This window comes from Canis lupus, chromosome 33 (genome assembly GCF_003254725.2).
Source record: "Canis lupus dingo isolate Sandy chromosome 33, ASM325472v2, whole genome shotgun sequence".
NCBI lineage: Eukaryota > Metazoa > Chordata > Mammalia > Carnivora > Canidae > Canis > Canis lupus.
This window is the reverse complement of record NC_064275.1, coordinates 30,707,126-30,733,324: the sequence shown is the minus strand read 5'-3', so window position 1 is coordinate 30,733,324 and position 26,199 is coordinate 30,707,126. Positions and strand designations below refer to the sequence as shown.

Here is a 26,199-nt window from a genome sequence, read left to right as displayed (position 1 = left end):
CTGCAAAAGTACCAACGTACACTAGGTGGGCTGGATTTTGACAGCACTAGATTTCAGTAAGGGGAATGATGTGTGCCAAAGGTGTAGGTGTGGGAAACACAGGGAGTGCTAAGAACTCAGTTCTGTTTGACAAAGCAGCAGGTCCCATTTGAAGCCTGAAAGCAAATCTGAATTGGAGGGGACTTCTTGTAATCTTTGGCCCACATTTGCCCACCATCTCCCTATTCCGGGATGTCTCCCCAAAATGGATGTATTCTCTTAGGTCATTGTGGCGTGCCTTGGTTGAGACCGGGAGACTGGGTGCCTGAGAATAAGCGAGGGGAGAAGGGGGGGAAACTGGGCTGGGAGGGCCCCCGGGAGGGCTGAGGGGTCAGCCAGCAGCATGCAAGCAGCACCCACAGTCTGCAGCAGAAGTGAGCATACAGGCGAGGGGACGGGGCTGCCCGGGGAAGAGGCCGCTGGAGTGGGCTGCTAACTCACCTGGGCCCGGAGCAGCGCTCCCCCACCCCACGGCACTTGCCGCCACGCCGCCTCGGCGCTGCCAGCGCCTTCAGATCACTTATTTTGCTAAAAAATGTTAGATAATTCTTGGTGAGGCCATTTCAATTTCATATTTGGTATTTAGTCAAAATACTGATTTTAGCATAAAAGTTGACCTTATCTTATTTACCTAAAGGATACTAACATAGCGGTCTGAAGGGGCACCTGCACCCCAATGTTCATAACAGCAGTGTCCACAATAGCCAAACTATGGAAAGAGCCCGGATGTCCCTTGACAGATGAATGGATAAAGAAGAAGATACTGGAATATTACTCAGCCATCAAAAAAATAAATCTTACCATTTGCAACGATGTGGATGGAACTAGAGGGTATTATGCTAAGAGGGAATTATAAGTCAGTCAGAGAAAGACAATTCTGTGATCTCACTCATATGTGGAATTTAAGAAACAAAACAGAGGATCATAGGGGAAGAGAGGGAAAAATAAAATAAGTTGAGGGATGCCTGGGTGGCTCAGTAGTTGAGCGTCTCCCTTTGGCTCAGGGCGTGATCCTGGAGATGCAGGATCGAGTCCTGCATCGGGCTCCCTGCATGGAGCTGGCTTCTCCCTCTGCCTGGGTCTCTGCCTCTCTGTGTCTCTCATGAATAAATAAATAGAATCTTAAAAAAAAAAAAAAGGTTGAAATCAGAGAGGGAGATAAATCATAAGAGACTCAACTCTAGGAAACAAACTGAGGGTCGCTAGAGGCAAGGAGGTGGGGGATCGGGTAACCAGGTGGTGGGCATTGAGGAGGGCACGGGATGTGAGGAGCACCGGGTGTTATATGCAACCGATGAATCAGGAAGCTCTACTTCTGAAGCTAATAATATACTATGTGTTAATTAATTGAATTTAAATAAAAAGATTTTTAAAAGTTGACCATACTTGGGGATCCCTGGGTGGCACAGCGGTTTGGCACCTGCCTTTGGCCCAGGGCGCGATCCTGGAGACCCGGGATCGAATCCCACGTTGGGCTCCTGGTGCATGGAGCCTGCTTCTCCCTCTGCCTGTGTCTCTGCCTCTCTCTCTCTCTCTCTCTCTCTCTGTGAGACTATCATAAAAAAAAAAAAAAAAGTTGACCATACTTAACAAATATTTAGGGGTGTCTGGCTGGCTCAGTCAGTTAAGTGTCTGATTCCTGATCTTAGGATCATGAGTTCAAGCCCTGTGTTGGGCTCCATGCTGGATGTGGAGCCTACTTAAAAAACAAAACAAAACATGGGGCACCTGGTTAAGCATCTGACTCTTGATTTTGGCACAGGTCATGATCTCAGGGTTGTGAGGTTGGGGCCATGATGGGCTCTGCATTCAGTGGGGAGTCTGCTTTGGGATTCTCTCTCCCTCTCCCTCTCCACCTCACTCCCTGCTGCCACGTACTCTCTCTCTAAAATAAAATAGATAAATCTTGAAACAAACAAAATCCCCCAAATATTTAAAAATTTTAATAGTATTTCATAATTATCAAGGTAAAAATGATTGCTTTTGGGGAGAATCTTTTATAAAATTGCATAATGTTTAGGGACCCCTGGGTGGCTTAGCGGTTGAGTACCTGCCTTAGGCCCAGGGCCTGATGCTCGGGTCCTGGGATCGAGTCCCGCATCGGGTTCCCCGCAGGAAGCCTGCTTCTCCCTCTGTCTGTGTCCCTGCCTCTCTCTGTGTCCCTCGTGAATAAACAAAATATTTTTTAAATTACATAATGTTTAGACAACTGTGCAAATACAAACTTTCGAATTACTTGATACCCTCCTTCATGTCTCCTAGGAGTGTACAGAGGACCTTGTTGTAGTAAATAAGGATTGCTTTAGTACCACATCCTATATTCACACAACAAACCATCCCCTCCAATGTATTAGGATTATGGTGGGATAGGAGAACAGTCCAGAAGGGTCTAGAAGTCTGAAGTAGTTACTAGAAGAAAAGGCCTATTTCATGTTCGGTGCTAGCCTTGCCAGAGGGCAGGTTGAACTGTAGGGCCTTTGCTACAAACACCGAAAGCAAAAATTACAAAGGAGGAAGATCACCTCGGAATTCTAGCATTCTAACAACGTTAATCGCTTTCATTTTCTCTGTTACTTTTAGTCCTTGATTTTATGCCTTCATTTCACATAACTATAGCACAGAGACAATGCTACGTTCTTTTTTTTCACTCAACATCATAATGTGAACACTTTTGTCTTAGTGCTATTTTGGTTGCAAGGAACATTCACGCAGTCACGTTAAATTACCTGAAAAAAAAAAAAAAAAAAAGATGTGAATGTGGCTAATCTTGCACAAATCCCAGGAGAGGAACCTAAGACAGCTAAGCTCCACAGGAATGGGATCCTGGGCGTGGCCCGCCCTCAGCTACTGGAGCTGCTCGTTAGGGACCCTGGGCCGGGAGGGCAGGTGGGGGGGGTCTCTGCTGGTCTCCGTATTTCTCTTCCACACTCTCGTAAGCATCAGTTGTGCATCACCAACGATGAGCGCCCCAAACCACACGACCTTGCAGTTCCGGAGTTTTCAGTCGTTCTCTCCCAATCTCTTAAAGTCAAATCCTGATTCAATTGGCCTCATTTATCTTTTCTGTCCAGTTACGCCACAAGAGTCAGAGGTGGCTGCTCAGCCCGTGGATGGGCTGTCGCTGGCTCAGGTGGACACACCTTGGTGCGATCCAGCGGGGCGAGGGAGGCACGTGCCCCAGCTACCAGCTCTGCAGGCAGCAAGGCCGCGTGCAGGGACCTTCCTCCCCCCGCCCCCCAGGGCAGTGTGGCTGGGTGGGCAGGCGCCAGCTCTCTCGGGGCTGCTCTGTCTTCATAACTACGGACTGTAGTGAACGTACTGCATCAAGCTCCACCATTCATGCTCCCGTTCCTCGGCTGCTCGTGGCAGCTTCGGTTTAGCTCCTTTTGGTTTGGGGGCTGCTATAAGTAAAACTATGGTGAACCTATTTTTTTAAAGATTTTATTTATTTATTCATGGAAGACAGAGAGAGAGAGAGAGAGAGAGAGGCAGAGACCCAGGCAGAGGACGAAGCAGGCTCCATGTGGGGAGCCCCATATGGGACTTGATCCCGGGGCCCTGGGGCCCCGGGGTCACGTCCTGAGCCGAAGGCAGCCGCTGAACCACTGAGCCAGCCAGGGGCCCCGATGATGAACCCTTCTGTCATGCTTCTTCCCTGTCATCTGCATTTTATCAATCTTTAAATCACATTGAAATTGCATTCTCTGAGCACCTTTAGGATATAACACGTGGGATCCCTGGGTGGCGCAGCAGTTTGGCGCCTGCCTTTGGCCCAGGGCGCGATCCTGGAGACCCGGGATCGAATCCCACGTCGGGCTCCCGGTGCATGGAGCCTGCTTCTCCCTCTGCCTGTGTCTCTGCCTCTCTCTCTGTGTGTGACTATCATAAATAAATACAAAAATTAAAAAAAAAAAGAGTAAAAAAAAAAAATAAAATATTTAAAAAAGGATATAACACGTAACCTTATGTTTTTTGTTTAAAAAGTACCCGTATTTGCTAGAGATTTGTACATGGGCAATTATGGGCAAAATAAGAGGATGTGATATCTGGGATTTTCTTCAAACCCTCTAGGAAAAACACTGGGGGGGCAATGAGAGATTGCCAAAACCAGATTGGTGAGGCGTTGACTCCCAGCCGACCACAGGTAACTGGGGATCTATTCTCCACTACTGTCTCTGTGTATTTTGCTGTTTCTCCCTCTGCCTTTCTTTTCCTCTCCCTTCTGGAATTTTTGTTCTTTTCCTCATGTTTCCTTGTGCTACTCGGTGCCCTCATGCTTCCCTCTGGATTCCCAAAATATATATATTTTTAAGATTTTATTTATTTACTCATGAGAGACACACAGAGAAAGAGGCAGAGACACAGGCAGAGGGAGAAGCAGGCTCCACGCAGGGGACCCCATGCAGGACTCGATCCCGGGACTCCAGGATCACACCCTGGGCCGAAGGCAGTCGCTCAACCACTGAGCCACCCAGGTGCCCCTAGATTTTTGCTTTTGAGCATGAATATCGAGCTAAGGTATGAATTTCCTTGAGCTCTTCAGACTCTTGGATGTTCTATATTAAAGGTTACAAAAAAACCCAAGCATCTTAAAATGTACAATTTTCCTTTTACTAAATAAATATGATCTCAAATTGTAGCTTCCGGTTTGACATTCCCAAAGTCTGAAAACTACCAGGCAAAAAGGCAGTAAGAAGGAGGTAGGTCCTGAAAGACGAGAAGACTCTCTCCCCAGCTCTGCCTGCCTTTATGTCCTGTGCTTTGTCATGCTGCCCACCGACCAGAGGGCACTTGGCCCCTCTTCTCAAATACTGTCATCCCCAAGAGTGTTACCTGCCTATCTCTTATCTCATGGGACAAAATAAGTTGTGACAGCTGTCCAGTAACATCAAAGACCATGAAGGTGACTATAGTTAGTACCTTTTACAGTGTTGTCAAAAAACCCAAATGATTCCGCCTAAAGGAGTGCCCACTGCAGGACGGGGACAGCTGGATAGGCCACCCACAAGAGGCCTTTGCCATCAGCTTTCCTCTTCCAGAAACAGAATTGCTACCTTCCAACTGCACAGCGCTTAGTTTCTTTCAACAGAAGTGTTCGAGGATCTCCAAACATAAGCTTATAATTAAAACCCCACAATAATCAATTCAGAATCTACTGTGAGCACAGCAGGTCAGCAACAAGTTTATTATTAGACGGGCAGGGTAACAGGGTGGTGCATGGCTAAGTGTTTGGGCCAACTTTCCTTGACTTTCTCTCCATGGGCTTCCGCTGCCCAATTTCCCTTTGGTGTTTGCAAGGGTTTGCAGGGGTCGGTCTGTCTTTATGGGGAGTGGAGGGGGGGGGAAGCAAAGCAAAAGAAGTAACGTGGAGTGAACGCGGGTTCCCCCTCGAGCCTCTCACAGCGACTCGGGGCAGTTCACCTGATCTGTGATAGTCATTTTCTCGATGTCAATGTCATTAGAGGTCAGGATATCTTTCAGATAGGTCACTGTTTCTGGAGGGAGATAAGGGTTTCTTCCCAAGATCCAAACATGATCCATGTGGAAAAGCCAGACGATTGTGGTGCAGGAGTACACGAGGGCGTAGTTCTCGTAGTCGGTGGCCAGGACCCAGTATGGAGCTGATGGCATCACTGAGAACCAGAGGAGGGACATTAAGCATTAAGAAGGACCAGGGCAAGAGGAACCTTCCTCTCCAGGACTCTGGAAGCCAGGGTCCTGGTTCTTCTATATTAGTGGCTCTTAAATCTGGCTTCATGTGGGAATCCTATGGGAGCTTTGAAAAATCCTTGGCCACCTCCCTCCAGGCCTCCCCAGACTCTGATGTGGAGGTGATTGGTACCCCTGAAGGCTCCCCCGTGATTCCCACGTGCAGCCAGAGCTCAGAGCCATCATTCTAGATCCTTCCTCCCTCCCTGGTAACAGGTCGGTCTGTAGGAGGCCCGGCTCTTAGCACGGGTACCATTGGAGATGCCACTTAGCTAAGCAGAGTCAAGAACCCGAGGTCAGAGGCCCCAGGCTTTCCACTCAGTACTTCCCAGCTTCCTCTAGAATCTGCCTGGGGAAGGAATTAAGGGCTAATGTCCCTTTGTTTGTTTTCCTGTGTGACCTGCAAAAGTTCCCCTGTTCTTAAGAATATTCTTAAGGTCAATCAGATGGTAATAGGTTTACTCTTCCTCACAAAGGGCCTACAAAGATGCATTGATTGACATCTGTATAGTATCGAAAGCCCAGCATTAAAGGGTCCTTAAGGAAAGAGAGGGAGGATTTACCTTCTCCATCTGAATCCAGAAACTGTCCTCTGTGAACTTACTACCTCCACAGCCAAGGTCCACAGTAAGGGAAACTCATAGCCCAACTTGCTAAAGTTAAGTAAAAAAATTACAGCCAAATGGGAGAAAGAAATGCGTGCTGACCTCATACGAACCAAAGATTTGGACTCCTATGCAGTCATGTGAGGTATGCTTTCCTGGGTTTCAAGCATCCCACCTCCTCCACTCAAAAATAATCCCTCTGATTGCCCAGCCAGACCAGATCTCAACACTTGTGAAGGACCATGAGAAGCCGGACAAAGGAGGCGATGTGTAAGAGGTTAGAGCTTGGCTGGGTGTCAAGGACCCAACTGGTTGTCAGGATAACACCAGAGGCCTAGTCCAGATGACCACCCAACACGGCCCCTCCTAGCTCTTACTTCTACCCGTCCATAAATATTTAAACAGAAGGACACTCAGAGGACATGTGGACAGAAGCCCGTACGAGGCTGTAGGGCCCGTACCGAGCACTGTTTCTGCCTTCCCTTTCTAGCACTGTTGCTGCCTGCCTGCCGGGCTCACCCACGAGGGCTCGTATTCACCGTGGGGCTGCTACCTGTGGATTTCCACTGTGTGTTCCCAGCTGGACTGAGAGCTCCGCAGCCCTGCGTCGTGTCGTATGTCCTCCCACCTCCTCTGGTGAGGGCGTCATGCCCCACCTGCACACAGCCAGGCACTCACATGCTGTCTTCCTCCCACGGGGTCTAGCTCTCAAGATACATTTACCCAGACATTTCCTCTTAGCGAAGAAACCTTCCATGTCTCTGTATTAGAAAACCCCAACAGCCTCCTACTGCTTATGGAAGGCTCTTCAACCCATTAACATGGCTTTTGAGGCTCGGCCCAGTCTTGTCTCACATTCCATGTACCTGCCCCCATCTTCCGGCTCCTCTCTCGGGGCCCTTCCTTATGCCTTTCTTGCACTCAGGGCAGCCTCTCCTGTAAGTCTCACACATCCTGGAAGACCCAATGCAAACGTCTGGTCCCTTCCACTGGAATAAATCTCTTCCTCCTCTGCTTGCCCTGCTGGCAGCTCCTGCCTCTTCTAGCTCCTGTTGCAGCCTTCCTTCGGAAGGTTGTGCACATAATATTTGGCCTCCACTCCCATCCCCATCCTTCATGAGAGTTTAAAGTCCGACATTTTAGTCCCAAGTCTCCAGTGACCTTGCCTACATCATCTAGCTTTTCTGCACTTTGACTTTCTTATTTGCAAGAATAAACAAGAGAAACTGGCACGTATAATGCCCCCCACGGTTCATGGGGCACACGTCATGCCATTTATCTTTGCAACACTGGGCGCAGAAGTGAAGTTAGTTGCCCATGGTCACGTGTGTGGGAAGAACTATTTTCATCTCCCAGCATTCCTATTTAGCTTCCTCTCTGCTCCACTCCGGGGTCTTGATGGGGGTAGGAGGTGGTTATTCCTCTGCAGCTGTGACTTCAGTGTCCGCCACTTGGTGGGGAGAGGGACCCTCAGGCACTCCCAGCATTAGGAAGTCTCACGTTTCTGAGCTGGCTTCTTCAGTGTGTCTACATCAACAGGAAAGCCGGTATTTGGTGCTTCCTCTGTTGCCTGTGTTCATTCCTCAGTTAGACCAAGGCTCAGAGGGCAAATGCCTGTGACCGGATATCCCTCGGGGAACCCCACCGTGTGGCGAGAAAGTGGCAGACAGAGCCAGGGCTCAAACTTACCTTCACTCTTGTCCTCTCCTGCTTCCAAGCTTTTGCACCCATCACTTGTTATGCTAATAATACCACTACTAACTACTAATTTTTCAGGCTTCCCTTTCCTCTGGGAAACAAGACAGGACTGGGTCTCTTACTGCTCAGGCCCGATGTGCTGCAATCTGTGCTTCCTCTATAGAAACATGGTAGTTTTTATACTAAATTGCGGGGGCACTTGTCCATATCCACACTGGGGTGTAAGCCCCCCCTGGGACAGGAGCCAGCTCTGTCTTGCTGATCAGCACATCTCCGGTGCTCAGCACCGAGCTTGGCATGTAGTAGGTGCTCGACAAATAATTATGTATTAAGTCACTCAGATGTGACAGGAGTACTCCAACCCAGGGCTGCAGCCTTCAGTTTGCATATCTCCTGTCCCTGAAACCTCCCGAGAGAAGTGAATACTTACACCAGAAAAACTTAACTCCCAGCTTGGCAGGCTCTGTAAGGTTGCCCTGGGTGGCTTCGCCTTCGATTTGATTCACGGTCCCATCAGATCTGCAGTGAGTTCAAACAAACCAAACAAAGACCCTTAACTCATTGGAAGCCACAAATCGATGAAAGGTAAGATCTGTGACACCAAGGACCAGGGGCTCAAGGCTGTGGTTTCTAGTCGGAAGGTTCTGTCCCCTTTCCTTTGTCACCGTCTCTGAGACTCAAGCGGAGGAAGAAGGCCTAGGAGTGAGAGGAAGCGACGACTGAAATGCTCTAGGACTGGATCCTATATTAGGCCCCTGCGCTTTAGGACTGTTTTTTAAGTTTTGCAAGACCACTTCCTGCTCTCAGTCTCCAGAAGGAGGGAATGAAAGACAAGGGGAAACCAACAGAAGAACCCAAAGCACTGAGAAGATTCGCCTCTTGAAAATGAGACGGAGCCAAAGGAGAAAACAAGGTCTGATGTGATTACTGAGAGGCTGGGGGTCTGCAAGCTCTCCCCTGCTCCTGGGGTGTCAGTGACGTCACAGGACTCCACGTGTCCCATAGAGGCGAGCGTTCGCCGAGCTCCCAGGCCCCTATGCAGCCCACGCAGCCCCTGCCTGAGTGCGGGCCACCTGCTGCAGGCCGCAGGCCGGGAGGCGGGCAGTGGGGAGGGGAGGCATGTGATGCTCAGAGGCACTGAATGGGGAGAAGTGCACGTCCTCCGGTGCCGCCTGACACTCGCGTTGGCAGGGCCATTTCTGTCTAGGGGTCTAGGACTGGTGGCCCTGGGTCGCATGAGGCACTTGTGCCCTTTTGCAGGGAGCTGGCTCCGCTTCGGGGGAGCACGCCGGGACCCCTGGGCCTGGGCCTGGGCCAGAAGGCGAAGGCCCGGGCTACACCCGAGGAGGGCGAGGAGGGCGCTCCCGGGGCTCGGGGCCCTTCCTAGGAGGCTGACGGGGTGTGGGGGGTGTGGGGCCGCCTGTCGGGGCCCTTCCTAGGAGGCTATCGGCCGCCTGTCTGTCCCTCGAGGGCAGCCCAAGGCGGGGCAGAGGAGGCGGACAGGGAAGGGTGGGAAGGGGGAGGTGCTGCTGCAGGCCAGGCCCGAGGGGGACACGCGCTGGGCCACCCACGAGCCCGCGGCAGCTGTCCCCACGGACGCCCTCCCTCTCCGGCTCTGTTTCGCCCGGAACAGTTCCAAGGCGCCGTCTCTGATCGTAATAAACTCAGCATCGGTTCATGGAGAAAACGCGTCTGTGTGTTCAGGCGGAGCGGGTGACAGACGGGTCGGGTCGCGCTTCCTCAGGGTTACCCGCACCAACGCCGCGTGTCGCCCGGCCCAGGCTCCCCAAGGCCACGAAGGAGGGTCCCCGGGGGTCGCCAGCTTACGGGGGGACACAGGCCTCGTCGCCCTGACTCCCTGACCAGGGATGGGCCCAGCGTCAGGAAGCGGCCGATCCGGGCCGTGTCTGACCCTCGTCGCAGACCAGGACAACTCCTGGGGCGCAGCCTCGATGCGCCTGCACCCGGGCCCGGTCGCCGTGCCCGGGCTCTGAGATGAGCCGGTTTTCTCTCTCTCTAGGCCGCTAAGATGTGACTTCGCTTCCCGGATTCCTGCAGGGCCAGGGGCCACCCCGGGTCGGGCACAGGAAGCCTGGTGGGGACCAGGACGGCCGCAAAGCCTCCCGGAGCCGCAGGGCCTTCCAGGCTGCGCCGTGGCGGTTTCCTTGGAGCCGACACAGTTCCCAGATCCCGCAGGGGACAGGAGGGACGGCCCTGGTCCCAGCCCTCTCTCCCGGCGGCTGTTGTCTTCCACGTTCCCCTGCTCTCTGGGCTTGAACGTCGGCCTCGTTGCTTATAAGCGGTGCGGCCATCGGGCGAGTTCCCTTCCCTCCCTGTACCTCTGTTTCTTCATCTAGAAAAGTGGCCTTACTAAGAGTACCTGCCTCAGGGCCCGGAGGCGCATGCTCGTTTACATACACATCCACCCAGGTGCACGCGTGCACATACACGTACACTCACAGAATAGCGCCTTGCACGCAGGAAATGCTTAATATTTGCCACTATTGTTTACTGTTGCTCTTATCTTTTTTTTTTAAGATTTTATTTATTTATTCATGAGAGACCCAGAGAGAGAGAGAGAGAGAGAGAGAGAGAGGCAGAGACCCAGGCAGAGGGAGAAGAGGGCTCCATGCAGGGAGCCCAACGTGGGACTCGATTCTGGGACCTCGGGGTCACACCCTGGGCTGCAGGCAGCACTAAACCGCTGAGCCACCAGGGCTGCCTTAAAACTAATTTTAGTTTTTGATAGTAAACTCTTAATGCAGCTGTTCTCCACGTTAGGGTATCCAACATTCCATATGAAATGCATATAATGGGGCGCCTGGGTGGTGCAGTTGGTTAAATGTAGGACTCTTGGTTTTGGCTCAGGTCATGCTCTCAGGGTTGTGAGATGGAGCTCCACATCGGGCTCCGTGCTGGGCATGGAGCCTGCTGTGGATTCCTGCTTTCCCTCTGGGCCGTCCCCTGCTTGTGTGCTCACTCTAAAATAAATAAATCTTTTTTTTTTAAATTTTATTTATTTATTCATGAGAGACACAGAGAGAGGCAGAGACCCAGGCAGAGGGAGAAGCAGGCTCCCTGCAGGGAGCCCTACTCGGGACTCGATCCCGGGACCCTGGGGTCACGCCCTGGGCTGAAGGCAGCTGCTTAACCACGGAGGCCCCAGGCATCCCTGCTCTTATCTTTGTTGATGGAAGGTAGGTAGGAGGTCTTCCTGGGGCATTTTTAAAGTTTATGTTTGCTTTCTAAAGTATGAATTTTTCTATCGAAATAGAACTCGGTTAGAAGCTCTCGGAAACAGAAAAGCATACTTCTAAAGGCTATCCTGTTCACGAACCCTAGAGTGTGGCTATGAATGTATTTGATTCTTGCTTAATGAGAACAGGCGTCTTCTAGTCGTCACGGCTGAATGAATTGCCATGAGCAACCAGTTCCTGGGAGGGTTCAAGCCGAGCTGGATGCCCTCTGTCAGTCGATGAGGTAGAAAGAGCTTCTCTCTTGGTTTGGAGATCAGATCAGATCAAAGTCTCACTTGCCCTTTGCTACCAGCGTGTCTGTTTTGCAAGGAGAGCAGGAACCCTGCAGTTTGGATTCCCGTTGAGTCCCCAGTACCTTTTACAGGGGCACACACACAACAGGCCCAGAATAAGTGTAAGTGCTCGCCGGGAACACACAATACAGTAAGTACACAATACAGTAAGATGCCCAGCAAGAGGTCTTGCAAATAAGCGAGTGGCCTCTAGTCCCCACCATCCTGCCTGCCAAAAGCCTTCATCTCAGGACCTGCTGCGAGTAGTCAGTGCAGACGCAGCCACGTCTGCCTCCCCACTGAGCTAGGCCGCAAGGACACCCAGTCACCCGGGGACAGCTCTCTGCAGGCTGGCTCTGGGACCGTGTTGCTTTTGAAACCGCAGCCACTCACCTCAACTCCTGGTTTATCACTTTGATGTTTCCGTTTTCCATTAGCGAATAGTTGGCTTGGATGCAACTTCCCTTCTCAAAGCTCACTGGGATCTTCTCAATTTCGTACCATCGTCCAAGATACTGCAGAGATAACAATAAGCAGAGAAAACCCTGTGGCTCTCTGGGGACCTGCTAACTCTTCCCTATTGTCGTCTTTTAGAGCAGAGCCCTTTCCTGGGGAAACCACGCAAAATGGGCTGCACTGTTCCCGACAGCAACTGAGCAAGATATTGATTCAAATGAGAGTAAGTGAGTCAGATTTGCAGGCATTGGTCGAATGCCACATTTTATTCCTAAAGTGACCTTTATTTAGATATGATGTCAGTGGGCCCTCCAGCCAGAATCTATGTGAAATTTTAGGCTCTGTAAAGGAGAGGGAGTGGTCCAGATGATGTAAGGTTCCATCTCAAATATTTTGTGATTCTACGAGGCATCTTTGAATTGTGTACAAAGCCAGATATGGTCACTCTGGGGAACTGGGACTCCAGAGTTGGTTGATTCTCCTCATAAGACCCCGGACAGGGAGTTGGTCACAAAGGCTTTTAGCAAGTGATCAGGATTCAGAAGATTGATATCATTCTTTCACTGGGGACTTGGTCTCCGTTCATAGCTTCGTGTACAGAGTCAACATTAAAGGAAGTGTGCAATGGTGTGGGTGACGGTAAGGAGAGACAAGTACTTTCATGCTTCCATGCACTGCCTTGCATGGAGACTGCTCCAATTTACAACCTGCATGGGGGGCAATCTGACAATATCTAGCAAAGAAAATACATCTAGTGCATTTATGAGGTTATTTGATGCAGTGCTATTTGTAAGAACAAAAGACAGGAAATTAGAGTCTAAGTGAGCATTCGTAGGGGACTGGGTACATAAATGTGTATGGCACAACCAAACAACCGAATGTTATATAGCCTCCTTTAAAGGAGTCATGCAACTATATCCAAGATGCATTCAATGGAAAAAAAGAGCTGGGTGAAAAATAAGAGTATATGGAAAATGGGGGGAAAGGTTATTATGTTCATTTTCTATTGCTGCTATAACAAATTCCACAAGCTTACAACACAAATTTATGGTCTCATGGGTCTGTACATCAAGTGAGCTTGATTAAAATCAAGGTGTTGGCAGGACTGTGTTCCTTTCTAGGGGGTTTAGGGGACTCTGTCTTCTTGCCCTGTCCACATTTTATTTTATTTTACTTTTTTAATTTTTATTTATTTATGATAGTCACAGAGAGAGAGAGAGGCAGAGACACAGGCAGAGGGAGAAGCAGGCTCCATGCACTGGGAGCCCGACGTGGGATTCGATCCCGGGTCTCCAGGATCGTGCTCTGGGCCAAAGGCAGGCGCCAAACCGCTGCGCCACCCAGGGATCCCCCTGTCCACATTTTAGAGGCCACCCACATTCTTTGGCTGGTTGAACCCCTTCCTCCATCTTCAGAGCCAGCAAAAGTGGGTGAAATCCTTCTCACATTGTATCTCTCTTTCTCTTGTTCCATCATCACACCTCTCTGACCACAGCTGGGGAAAGTTCTCTGCTTTCAATAATTAGACTGAGCCCACTGGGTAATCCACGCTCTCTGGCCATCTCCAAGTCTATAACTTTATTCACATCAGCAAAATCCTCCTTTTCGTGGAAAGTAGCATATTCGCAGGTTCCAGGGATCAGGGTGTGGACATCATTCTGCCTACTGCACTTATGTATGTATTTGTGTACGTATACACTATCTCCCAAATGATACACAATAAACTGTTTTTAACTGGTTGCTCCTAGGGAGGGAACCAGGGGTAGGTTCAATGACAAAGAACTTGTCATTGAATGTTCTTTGGCACCTTTAGAATTTGGACCCATGTGAATATATTTACTTAGTCAATATATTAATTGAAAGCATTTTAGAAACTTAAAAATCTATTACTTGGGGATCCCTGGGTGGCTCAGCGGTTTGGTGCCTGCCTTTGGCCCAGGGCACGATCCTGGAGTCCCGGGATCGAGTCCCACATCGGGCTCCCGGCATGGAGCCTGTTTCTCCCTCTGCCTGTGTCTCTGCCTCTCTCTCTCTATCTGTGTCTATCATAAATAAATAAATCTTTAAAAAAAAATCTATTACTCAAAAATTCAGAATTTGAACTGAGAGTGTACTGCAAACAGGTGGCAGTATTGCTTCAGTCACATGGCTCTTTGCTCAAACGTATACCCTTGTTTACGACCTAAATTTTCCACTCATTTATTAAAGCACATCTTTCAATTAAAACCACTGAAATGAACACTCATTTAAAGCACCACCAAAAAATAAGGTTAAAGGTCAATTGGTTTCATAGGCATTCTCAAAAAAAAGCTCCAATGTACAAAGAGCATTTAAAATAGTTCTATTATTGTTAAGGTGACTTTAGTGCTCCATAATTAAAACTGAGGAAGTGGATTTTCCAGAAAAGAAGAAACTCAGAGGTGGAAGATTGTTTTTTTATGTCATGTTCCCTTATAGTTTCATAATATTTTTGTGAAAGCCCTTTCATGTTTTTGGGTCTCAGTTTCTCTGCCCATATAAGGAGAATGCAATGTTTAAAAGGAATCCTGGAGGGGCGCCTTGGTGGCTCACTGGGTTGGGCTTCTGACTCTTGATTTGGGGTTGGGTCATGATCTCAGGGTCGTGGATTCTCTCTCACTTGGGATTCTCTCTCTCTCTCTCCCTCTGCCGCTCCCCGTTTGTGTACACTCACTCTCACTCTCTCTCTTAAAAAGAGAGAAAGAGAGAGAGAAAGAAAAGAAAAGAAAAAAGAATCCTGGAAAGGAAATAGTAAAATGATCTCTATTTGCAGACAACAGGATTTTATGATAGAAAATCCTAAGGAATCTACACACACAAAAACTATTAGAACTAATAAATAAAATCAGCAAGGTTAAGGGATACAAGATCAATATACAGAAATCAAATGGGTTTCTACACTTACAATGAAAACTGTAAATTAAATTATGAAAATTCCATTTACAATAGCATCAAAAGAAGAAAATACTTATGAATAAACTGAGCCAAAGAAACAACAGAACTTATACTCTGGAAAGTACAAAACATTGTTGAAAGAAATTAAAGACCTGGGGATCCCTGGGTGGCGCAGCGGTTTAGCGCCTGCCTTTGACCCAGGGCACAATCCTGGAGACCCGGGATCAAGTCCCACATCGGGCTCCCTGCATGGAGCCTGCTTCTCCCTCTGCCTGTGTCTCTGCCTCTCTCTCTCTGTGACTATCATAAATAAATAAAAATTAAAAAAAAATTAAAGACCTAAGTAAATGGAAAGATAACCTATGTTCATGAATTGGAAACCTTAAAATTCTTTTTTTTTTTAAAGATTTATTTATTTATTTATGATAGACGTAGAGAGAGAGAGAGAGAGGCAGAGACACAGGAGGAGGGAGAAGCAGGCTCCATGCCAGGAGCCCGACGTGGGACTCGATCCCGGGACTCCAGGATTGCGCCCTGGGTCAAAGGCATGCGCCAAACCGCTGTGCCACCCAGGGATCCCCAAGTCTTAAAATTCTTAAGATGACAATATTCTCCAGATTGATCTAGATTCAGTGAAGTCTTTATTTAAAACAACAACAACAACAAAAATAAATAAAAAATAAAACAACAACAACAACAAAAACCCAACTCTGCTTCATTGTAGAAATTGACAAATGGATCCTAAAACTCATATGGAAACGCAAAGGACCCCGAATAGCCAGGACAAAGTTGAAGGCCTCATATTTTCTAATTTCAAAACTCACTCTAAAGCTATTGTAATCAATACTATATAGTGCTGGCATAAGGGCAGACATATAGAACAACAGAATAGAATTGAGAGTCCAAAGATAAACTCTTACATATATGGCCAATTGATTTTCAGCAAGGATGCCAAGACTATTTGGTTGGGTAAAGAACAGTCTTCTCAACAAATAGCTCTGGGACAATTGAATATTTATTAGCAAAATAGTAAAGTTGGACTTCTATATCACATTATATACAAAGTTTAACGTAAAATTGACGACAAACTTTAAAACTATAAATCTCTTATAAGAAAATGGAAATAAATCTTCATAACCTTGCATTAGGCAATGATTTATTTATTTTTAATTTTTTAAGATTTTTAAATATTATTTGAGAGAGAGTATGTGAGAGAGAGCGAGATCATGAGGGTGAATGGGTAGAGGGAGAGCATACTCTCCACTGAACAGGGGGCCTGACTCGGGATTTGATCCCAGGACTCTGGGATCATGACCTGAGCCAAAGGCAAACGCTAACTGACTGAGCCACCCAGATATCCAGGCAATGATTTTCTAGATACCAAAAGCACAAGCAACAAAAAGAAAGATAAATTGGATCTCATTACTGTTAAAAACCTTTATGCTGTCAATAAAGTGAAAAGACAATTCATGGGGGGAAATAATTGCAGATCATGTTTCTGATAAGAGACTCGTGTCTAAAACATATAAAGAACCCTCAGAGCTTGGGGCACCTGGGTGGCTCAGCAGTTGAGCTCCTGCCTTCGGCTCAGGGCCTGATCCTGGTCCTGGGATTAAGTCCCGCAGCATCGGGCTCCCTGCAGGGAGCCTGCTTCTCCCTCTGCCTGTGTCTCTGCCTCTCTCTCTCTCTCTGTCTCATGAATAAATAAATAAAATCTTTAAAAATAAAATAAAATAAAATTGATTGTGGTGATGGTTTCATAACTCTGCGATTATACGAAAAACCCAATGAAAGTGAACGTTAAGCAGGTGAACTATATGGCTTATAGTCCAATAAAACTTTTTTTTTAGATATCCTGCTTTACTCCTCAAAGGACTTTTGTAAATATAGATCAATTATCATTTTTGAAATGACTTGGGATTTTTACCCCCACATTGAAATATAATTCAAGTTCCCGATTTTTTTCAGGAAAGACTCTCGTGCCTTAGCAGGATTACCTGAATAAAGGGACGGGCCCATAATAGTTCCGGAGTAAGGCAAGGTGGACTGTGTTGTGTGTCTCCTTTCTTCCCTCCCCGGGGTGACTGTTGACAGTGCTGCTTCCCCACAGCCCTCAGGCTCTGAGCTGTCCTCCCTCACTCCTCTATCTAATCCATCCCGGAAGGGTCCCAACACTCATTCACACTGAGGAGTGGGTGACTGATAACTTTAATATTACTCATGACGAGTCCTGCCTGTTACAAAAGATCCAAACTTTCTATGAAGGAGAAAATGTCTTAAGAGGGAGATTCTAAGGGCGCCTGGGGGGCTCAGGGGTGGAGCGCCTGCCTTGGGCCCAAGGCGTGACCCCGGGGTCCCGGAATTGAGTCTTGCATTGGGCTCCCCCCATGGAGCCTGCTTCTCCCTCTGCCTGTGTCTCTGCCTCTCTCTCTCTGTGTCTCTCATGAATAAATAAATAAGATCTTTAAAACCCGCCCCTCAAAAAAAGAGGGAGCCCCTGGGCGTGAGTCCTGAGCGGTGGAAGTGCTTCCCCTGGGCCGGTTGACTCTGCTGTTCCCTGCACCTGTGCACGTATTGGCAGCAAGGCTGGGCCTGAGCCCAGGAAGGACCGCATGTGCGGGGTCTGGTCATGCGGATGTTTTCCGAGCAGGTGCCTAGCAAGTGTCTTGGGGGAGGCCTGGCCCCTTCCAGGCCCTGCGTGAGCAATTCGTGGGCGCCCTGCACCTGGGGAAGGCAGTTCTGGGTCCCACTGTGCATGCATTGGCTGGGAGGCCCGGGTGGGTCGCGAGCTCTCCGAGGCTCAGCTGCTTGGGGCACAGAAGGCGGGAGCAGCCCCAACGCCCCCCCCACCCCCGGCCTGCCTCGGCCTCCGGGGACAGCCCCCCCCCCCTCCGCCGCCCGCACCGCGACCTCGACCTGAGGCTTTGCGGGCCCCGCGGGGAAGCCAGGGCCGCTCCCCTGGCAGTATGCTTCCAGTTACGTATTGCTGAAGTAAATTTAAACCCTGCTTTTGGCCATTTGTATTCTATTGTCTCTGCAGGGGAAGGGGCGAAAGGGCTCAGCTAGGAGGTCAGGGTTCCTCAGGTTAAATCCTTTCAACCTTCTCCATAGAGACAACAATAATTGCTCATTGGTTCCTAAAAATTGCCAAGGGAAGCAGGAGAGCTGAATTTTCTGAGCAGGTTCAGAGATTAATGTTTAGACTCTTCTGTGTGGAGGCAGAAGGATTGAACACACCCATCTAAGCCTGTAGTCCAACACTGTCATCTGTGCACCTGGGACATCTGCTGCATTACCCGGGCATTAGATAAATCCTCAAATTTTTGTGACCTTAGGTTTTTCCAGATGTTTGCTGGAAAACAATCTTTTCCGGTTTTGCAATCCTCTATAAAATAAGGTCGGATCTTCTGAATACATATCGGGCAGCAGGGGGTCATCTCACCTTCCACTACTAAATTCAGGATTTTTCCATGCAGAGCTGTAAGATTTCTGCTTTCCTTTTCTCAATTGTCTAAAATAATAAGTGAATTGGTGGAAAGGCCTAGGTTGGGGAGGGGGAGATGAGGCCCTTGCCTTGGCTGTTTCACCTCATAGCTGGGTGACTGACCTTGGAGAGCTTCCCAGCTTTCAGTGAGGGCTTTGACTCTCAAGGGGTCATAGTAGAGCATGGGTGGGACTCCGTGGGAAATTGATGCAATTGTATTTCGTATAATTGAATTCCTTTGTGGTCTTGTGGTCTTTTAGTTTATGCATTCATGGACATTTTTGCCAAACAGCCAAAGGGGTCATGGCACAAAAAGGGTAGGATACTCTCAGAGGATCTCTGGGTTTCCTGTTTAATTTGATGTTAAGTGTGATTAACATACCTTCTGGGAACTAATTTTCTTTTAACAAAGTCCAACTGAATGTGGAAGAGTGAAGGGCGGTTTCCCAACTTTAGTCAGAGGGGTCAATATCACCTTTGGGCTGGGGCCCCAACCAGCAGACAGGGAAACCCAGACTCTTGGCTCTCACACGCTCTCGTCATCTGAGTAGGGGACTGCACCATCCACACACCCGCTGTGCATCTGGGGACCACCCTGAGAGGCAGGAGCTCCCTGCCAACTGGATGTCTCGAGAACCATGTGCTGCTGCCTCGAGAGAGGAAGGAGAGGAAGAAGAACCATGACCTGGCCTGGCCTTCTCCTCCTGTGTTATTTCCACTCCCATAATACAGTTTCTGATACTAGAATTATGATGCTAGAATAGATCCTGGTTAAAAGAGTTGTCACTGACCAATAAGCCACCTATTAGATAGATCTTGGGCACCTTGGGCGCCCCTACACATTATCTCCTTTAAGCCAAGAGCAACCATGTGAGGTAAATATGATTATATCCATTTCATGGAGAAGAGAACAGGCTCAGAGAAGTTAAACAACTTGCTCAATATGGTGCAGGGAGTGGCTGAACTGGGATTCACACCCATTTCCACATTCGGCTTCCCATGGATGGGAGCCATTGGCGTCTCCTGGCTCAAGGTCTTCTCTCTCCCTCTCAGACTGACGTGCCCCAGTTTGAAGGGCAGGACTTCTGTGTCTTCATCCAAGCCTCTAAGAAGATGGCCAAGCTCGAGTCATTGACTTACTATACTTTGTCAAAAGCAGTGTTGTAGTGTGTTCGGAGTTTTGTGCTTGATCGAAAGCATTCTTTAGAATTTTCTGAACCTAGTATTTGTAAGTAGGTCCTTATCAGAGCCATGAAAAGAGTATTATTGGATTTGAGAGCCACAGTACACTCCTTTAAGAATGGCAAATGGTTTTTTAGGGCTGAATCTCCCGGAGGCTGTCTAGCAGATCTGCTGTAGACCCAGGAGTGTACCAGTCATCCCTTGGCCTTGTGTGCTTTGCATAGGGTCTAGGAGCCAGTGTTGTAGAAGAATTGGCAGAGTGAGCTATTTTAAAAATATTTTAAAATATTTTTAAAAATCTTTAGAGATTTTATTTATTTATTCATGAGAGACAGAGGAGAGGCAGAGAGACCCAGGCAGAGGGAGAAGCGGGCTCACGCAGGGAGCCCACGTGGGACTCGATCCCAGGATCCGGGATCGCACCCTGAGCCAAAGGCGGATTCCCCCCGAGCCCCCCAGGCGTCCTGCAGAGTGAGCTATTGATAACACACTCTGTGCTTTCCTTTTCTAAAGCTCTTGTGTTAGTGACTCTTCCTTAACCCCCTTAACCCACTGGTCCTTAACTCCGACATATACACGGGGTGCTTTGGCGGAGACTGCTTCCCGGGCCCCCTCCAAGGACTCGGACTTAATACATCTGTCTGAGAGCCTGGGGGACAGTAATTGTTGGGAGCTCTGCCGGCGGCCTCAGGGTACAGCCGGGAGGAACCACTGAGCCATGGTCTCTTGGCCCGGCCTTTGCGCTCGTGCTCCTTTACCTGGGAAGCTCGGACACCTGCTTGTCGTCCGCGAGCCTCCCCTGCAGGCCCTCCGGGCCCCAGGACCGCGCACCTGCTGGGCTCACATCACGCAGCACCCGTCTGTGGCTTGCGTGTCTGCCCTACGAGGCTGTTCGGGAAGGGGATGCGGCCCGAGGCTCGAGCGGGCCGAATACCTGCTGAATGCAAGTGGGGACCGAGATGTTTGCGGGGGGCGAGCCAGGACCGTGCTCGGACTCCGTCTAGTTTCCCCAGGGCCCCGAGGGCGTCCGGCCCGCTCAGCGGAGTGTGTGGGAGAGACTGAGGCTGAGTGTGACCCTGACACTCGGAACGTTACGCCCAGTTGTGAAGAAGGAGAAGGCGCCAGCCCGGGCCGCAGCCCGGCCCCTGTGCCCCATCCCTCGGCGTCTGCGGGCTCCCGCGTCGGGCTGCTCTTTGTGCCTCGCAGAAGTGTGGCTTCTGTCTCAGGGTAACAAAGGGAACATTCTGGCTGTGAGAGAAGGGCTTTCAGGGTTTTCTTGGTGCAGCTCTGGAGAGAAGCCGCTTTTATTTCTGTCTGTTCCATGGGGACCAGGAGAGGCAGAGGCGCTCGATGACCTCCAGGCCCGAGATTCAGGCTCGGTGATGGCAAAGGCTCCTGGCGGGAACTCGAGGTTTCCACGTGGGAGAGACTCACCGTGGGTGCAAAGGGAGAGGGACGACGAGGAGAGCACTCCCCTTAGGAACCTGCCACCGGCCCTCTGCCACCGCCACCGCCACCGTTGCGGGGACTCCTCGGACTCTGCTCCTTGCAGCAGCCACGAGGGTCACCTTGAGTCACTCTTCAACACCACCTAGGCCCTGCATTCTCTTCCGCCGGCCCCCTGAGTTTCTGTCGCATCCCCTCTGCCCAGGGGTGATGCCTCAATGCCCGCCACCGAGATTGCCGTGGGAAGGCCCACGTGTCCCTACACTCATGCTCTGTGACAAGACGTCAGTGGGAGTTGGGACCTGGGGCTTCATTGAAGGAACTTCTCTACTGAGTCAGTGATCGAGACTCAAGAGACTCATCTAAAGAAGACCCGGGGCCTGAAGGAGATTCCCACCTCACAACTCTAGGTAGTGAACACACACATTTCCTTTTTCTCTACAATGTAGCCTGAGATGATCTTCCTGTTGTCACGGTAACCACCCTGGGTTGAGAATTTCACGTCCTGGAGACTCACCCTAACGCTCAAGAGAACCCCACTGGCCTGAAGATTTGGGCACCAACCTCCTAACTCACCCCTTGCCCCTTTTTCTCCACTAACCAGGGTCCAGGGCCACGGAATTCTCAGAGGCTGGTGTCTCCATTTGAGGGGAAGTGACTGGATTTCCCAGACCTTCCTGCTTCGAGGAGGATGTGAAAGATGTCATGGCCTGCTTAGGGAATAATTACAAGTTCTGGAGCAAGGGTGTGCTTGGGTAGGGCTGGCTTCAGCTGAGGTCCTGAGGTCCTAAGGGACTGGATTTGAAACTGAGGAGAAGGAAAAGTAAAAAAAAAAAAAAAAAAAAAAAAAAACCACCAAACAAACCACCAAACCACAAAAACAACAAAAAAAAAACCCCAAACAATGGTACAAAGGAAGCACTGTCCCCATGAGCAGATGGAGTGGCAGGGTCACCCGGCCCAGGTCGCTGTACCAGGCCTCCCCCAGCATCCGTGGGAGCTGGGAGGAAGCGCATCTCTGGTCCAGGAGATACGTACGTTTGGACATCCTGTGGAACAGAGGGCTACACACAAGACTTTGGACTGGAAAATCAGATAAGTGGAGGGCACCTCCCGGGTCTACGTTAGGGAGCCTGCAGCGTAGCCTGCCCGGTAGAATAATTCAGGTGGCAGAGTGAACATTCCAATGTGACAGACTCAGCTCCACTGCTACCCATTCTGATGAACGAACCAGATAAGCAGGTCGCTGCCAAATCTGCAGACTTCAGCAGGACCTACGCACGTGTGGCCGTGAATATCAGGAGGCCGCCTCTGGGCCTGCAGCTGCTTCACACACGTGTGGTCTTCTGTGCGCCTAGACAGTGGCTTAACCTGCATGCTCTTTAAGGCCCCTCTTGCCCCAGAGACCTGGAGCTAAATGGTGTTGGATGAATCACGCTGCAGATGGAAGAGGGAAGGGAGAAGGGAGAGTTTGTGTAACTGCACATGTCCGCTGTGTCCCTAAACCGTGCTCTGATCCCCGGGACCCTTGGGCTTGGCAGTCTGTAGTCTCCTCTCAATGATGCGATATACACTAAGTTTGTGCTAGCTTGCCTTATTCCAATTTTGGTATCTTGACAGGCCATCATAGTTGATACTATAGTTTTTATGGCTGAATGATATTCCATATATACATATATATATTTCATCTTCTTTATCCATTAACTAATGAATAATGGGCTGCTTCCATATCTTGGCTGATAATGCTGCTGTAAAATAGGGGTGTTTTTGTATTCTTCGGATAAATACCCAATAGTCTGATTGCTGGTCATGGTAATACTAGTTTTAACTTTTAGAGGAAATTCCATACTGTTTTCCTTTTTTTAAAAAACTTTTTTTTTTTTAAAGACCTTATTTATTGCATGAGAGAGAGAGAGAGAGAGAGGCAGGACACAGGCAGAGGGAGAAGCAGGCTCCATGCCGGGAGCCCCATGTGGGACCCAATCCCGGAACTCTGGGATCACGCCCTGGGCCGAAGGCGGCCACCGGGCTGCCCCATACTGTTTTCCATAGTGGCTGAACCAATTTGCGTTCCTCCCGACAATGCAGGAGTTTCCTTTTTCTCCACATCTGCTAACACCTGTTGCTTCTTGTTTAGAATCCTCTTGGCGTTAGGGCTTCTGGAAAGAGCGCAGGTCTGTGAATCAAGACAGGAGAGTTCTAACCAGCTTTGTCATGACCTTGCAGCTGACCTTGGCAAGGCACCTTTTCTGCCTATGTCAAGGTTTCATCCTCTTTCTTGCTACTTTAACATTCTATGACTGTGATTTGGTCATGGGAAGAAGGAAGGTTAGGGAAGTCAGAGTGAGGCCAGGGAGGGTCATATTGCTTGAGAACTAGTAAAAATCCTTGGATCCTTTAACTTGTTTACATCTTTAAATGTCTGAAGTCCACTGACTGTTTTCTACCCCCAAACCATCAGCTCTCACCAGGGCCTGTGGGCTCCCTTGGAAGCACCAAGAATCACTGGGTCCCTGTTTCTTTTCTATATGCGGTCACCATGGGGGAGGAAAGCCAGAGAGAGACTAGTGGGTGAGGAGGGAAGGCATTTGGAAAGAACAAGGGGACGCTGCTTCTGTTTTGAAATCGTCCTGTAGACCCTTCAGCCCCAACACCAGGATAGGACTATAGTCATGGATAAATAGCATCTGCTCTTCTCTTCGGATGAAATTGTCTATCAGAAAAGGAAGCAAAACACTGGTTCTGTTTTCTGCACTATTTATTCTGATGGGAGCAATACCAGTTGTGCAACCAAGAGTGTGGTTATTAACCTATCTTAGAAGCACAAAGGAGCTCTGTAAGGAAGCCAAGAGCACAAACTCCCCAAGGCAGGATTTGGAGATTTTGCAAATTCTGAACAGTTTTCCGATGAACTGTAGTAACCCACCACAACACAGAAGAGATGGAGTCAACTCTAAATGGATCCTGTCCTCACAGAGTTCTTTTGACACCAGAAGAACTTCATTTCTGTGTCATCCTCATGGTCTTACCCCCATGAGCTTGTTCAACACTCAATCTAGTGGACAGTTGGTGAATGTAAAGGTCTGTCTCTCCAGCACAAAATCACGGATTGAGAATGGATGGGAACAGTCATGATTCCATAGGTATTTCTTTTGGATCCAAATTATCTGGTTGGTTTTCTCCCAAATTGCAGAACTGATTATTTGAGGGGAAGTGTTTATCGGAGACACATGACTTAGCATTGTCACTAAGAGCTAGCTCTTGGACTCCAGGAGGAAGGCAGTTTTTTAATGGTAAGCCTCTAGTGATCAGGTCAGAACTGGCCTGGGATATTAGTGAGAGCCCTGAGTCAATCTGGAGAAGGCAGAGAGAAGTGCCTGGGTGACTTTAGCCCGGCAATTGGGTGGGGGGTGGGGGATGGGGGAAGGTCATTCTCTCATCTAGTACAAACCAAACCTGGAATCCAGGCACATACATACAATGGTTCCATGATTTTCCCTCACAAGAGGCTGGACCTTCCCTGTCCACAGCTACTCAGGCAGCAAGAGTCCCTTTCCTGACTCTCCCTCTATCTTTGCCCCTCACCCCCTTCCCAAGGTGCTCATTTTATCCAATATCAGCTGGATATAAATGATGGAAGAGGGCAGTGAGCTTATCCCCACACTAGCCTTCACTCCTCCGGAGGACTGGACCTTGCTCAACCAAACTAGCTGAACTCCATGATAAAATCAGGAAGAAACCTGAGAAGAGAGGCAGAGGAAGACCAGGACTATGACGGGACAGAAGTCCTCTTATTGAATCACCTCTACCAAGAATTAGAGCAGGAAGAAACTTACAAAACTTGGCTCTCAAGGTCTAGAATGATCTTAATCTTCCATATCCACTTTTCTGAGGCCACCTCTAGTACTTTGTTTGAGAGATTTGGGTGAAAGAAACTTTGATCCCCTTTATTGTCATAGATTTCAACCAGCCCTGAAAATAGGGTTGAATTAAGAAGCTTAGTCCTGGGCAGCCCGGGTGGCTCAGCGGTTTGCGCTGCCTTCGGCCCAGGGCCTGATCCTGGAGACCTGGGATCGAATCCCATGTCGGGCTCCCTGGATGGAGCCTGCTTCTCCCTCTGCCTGTGTCTCTGCCTCTCTTGCTCTGTGTCTCTCATGAATAAATAAATAAAATCTTAAGAAAAAAAAAAAAAGAGAAAGCTTAGTCCTCAAATATGCCTCAAATATTCAATTTGGTTTTATTTTTTTTTATACTGCTTATTAGATCCAGGACACGGTGATATGTCTTTTCATTCTTCATGTCCTGACATCTTTAATTCTTAGCCATGCAATTCTGCAAGTGCCACACATAATAAATGGAAAGTTAACTCCTTTTAATTTCTTGTTGCATTTTGCAACAATAGAGCATATAGTCTTATGTTTATATAGTTGTTAAAGATCAAAGAAAAGCAACGTCTAATTCAGGTTGATAAACCAACAACATTTGGCAGAGATGACCTTCCCCACGGTGCTATGCCTAGAGAAAGTACAAGCACCATGTTGTTGATATGCAATAGATATTTCACTCATGATATTGTGTCTTAGAAGTAGCATCTACTTCAAGTTGCTCATGTGGAGCTGTAAGATGCTGCTAATATATATATTATATATATAATAATATATATATATATCTTTAAGTAGGCTCCAAGCTCAGCATAGAGTCCAACAGGGAGCTTGAACTCATGACCCTGAGGTCAAGACCTGAGTTAAGAATCAAGAGTCAGATGCTTAACCAACTGAGCCCCCCAGGCGCTCCAAGATGTTTGTTAATATTCATTTTAAAAATATCAAAAAAATAGTTCTCTTGTTCATTTGCCCCACTCACCCTAAGTTAAAGTACTTTAAAGCATTTTTGTAACTGTTTTTTGTGTGTGTGATCATAGAAGTAATTCATAGTCAGTGCAAAAAATGTTGGAAACGCTGGAGAGCCCAAAGAGAAACATCTATAGGAGCCAGTGATCCCAGCAGTCGGACAGAACCTGGGTAACACTCAGTATTTCTGACGTACAGAGATAGAGTCACAGAGGGAGAGAGGCAGCGTCTCTTGAAACAAAGCTGAGATCTTACGGACGGGTAGGGAGACAAAAAGCTGAGAGAGAT

At 48.7% G+C, this 26,199-nt stretch overlaps 1 protein-coding gene and 1 long non-coding RNA gene across 18 annotated transcripts in view; one reads left to right on the top strand and one right to left on the bottom strand.

The window, feature by feature from the left end:
• LOC112676286 (uncharacterized) overlaps positions 1-26,199 on the top strand; it is a 49,338-nt gene that overhangs the window by 15,704 nt on the left and 7,435 nt on the right. For 7 of the 17 annotated variants that reach the window (XR_004811583.2, XR_007407929.1, XR_007407928.1 and 4 more), the window contains one exon: positions 12,175-12,259. The exons of 2 other annotated variants lie outside the window; for them this stretch is intronic. This is a non-coding gene — a long non-coding RNA (uncharacterized LOC112676286). Of the gene's footprint in view, positions 1-4,110; positions 4,184-6,843; positions 7,995-12,174; positions 12,260-16,917; positions 17,399-26,199 lie in introns of those variants that run through there. 8 more of the 17 variants (XR_004811573.2, XR_004811575.2, XR_004811576.2 and 5 more) reach the window with 5 other exon arrangements.
• APOD (apolipoprotein D) overlaps positions 5,184-26,199 on the bottom strand; it is a 26,488-nt gene continuing 5,472 nt past the window's right edge. Inside the window, exons 3-5 of the mRNA XM_025473371.3 lie at positions 11,974-12,095; positions 8,482-8,570; positions 5,184-5,672 (exon numbers count right to left, since the gene is read on the bottom strand). Coding sequence (XP_025329156.1) covers positions 5,437-5,672; positions 8,482-8,570; positions 11,974-12,095 — 447 coding nt within the window. The 3' untranslated portion in view covers positions 5,184-5,436. The remainder of the gene's footprint in view (positions 5,673-8,481; positions 8,571-11,973; positions 12,096-26,199) is intronic.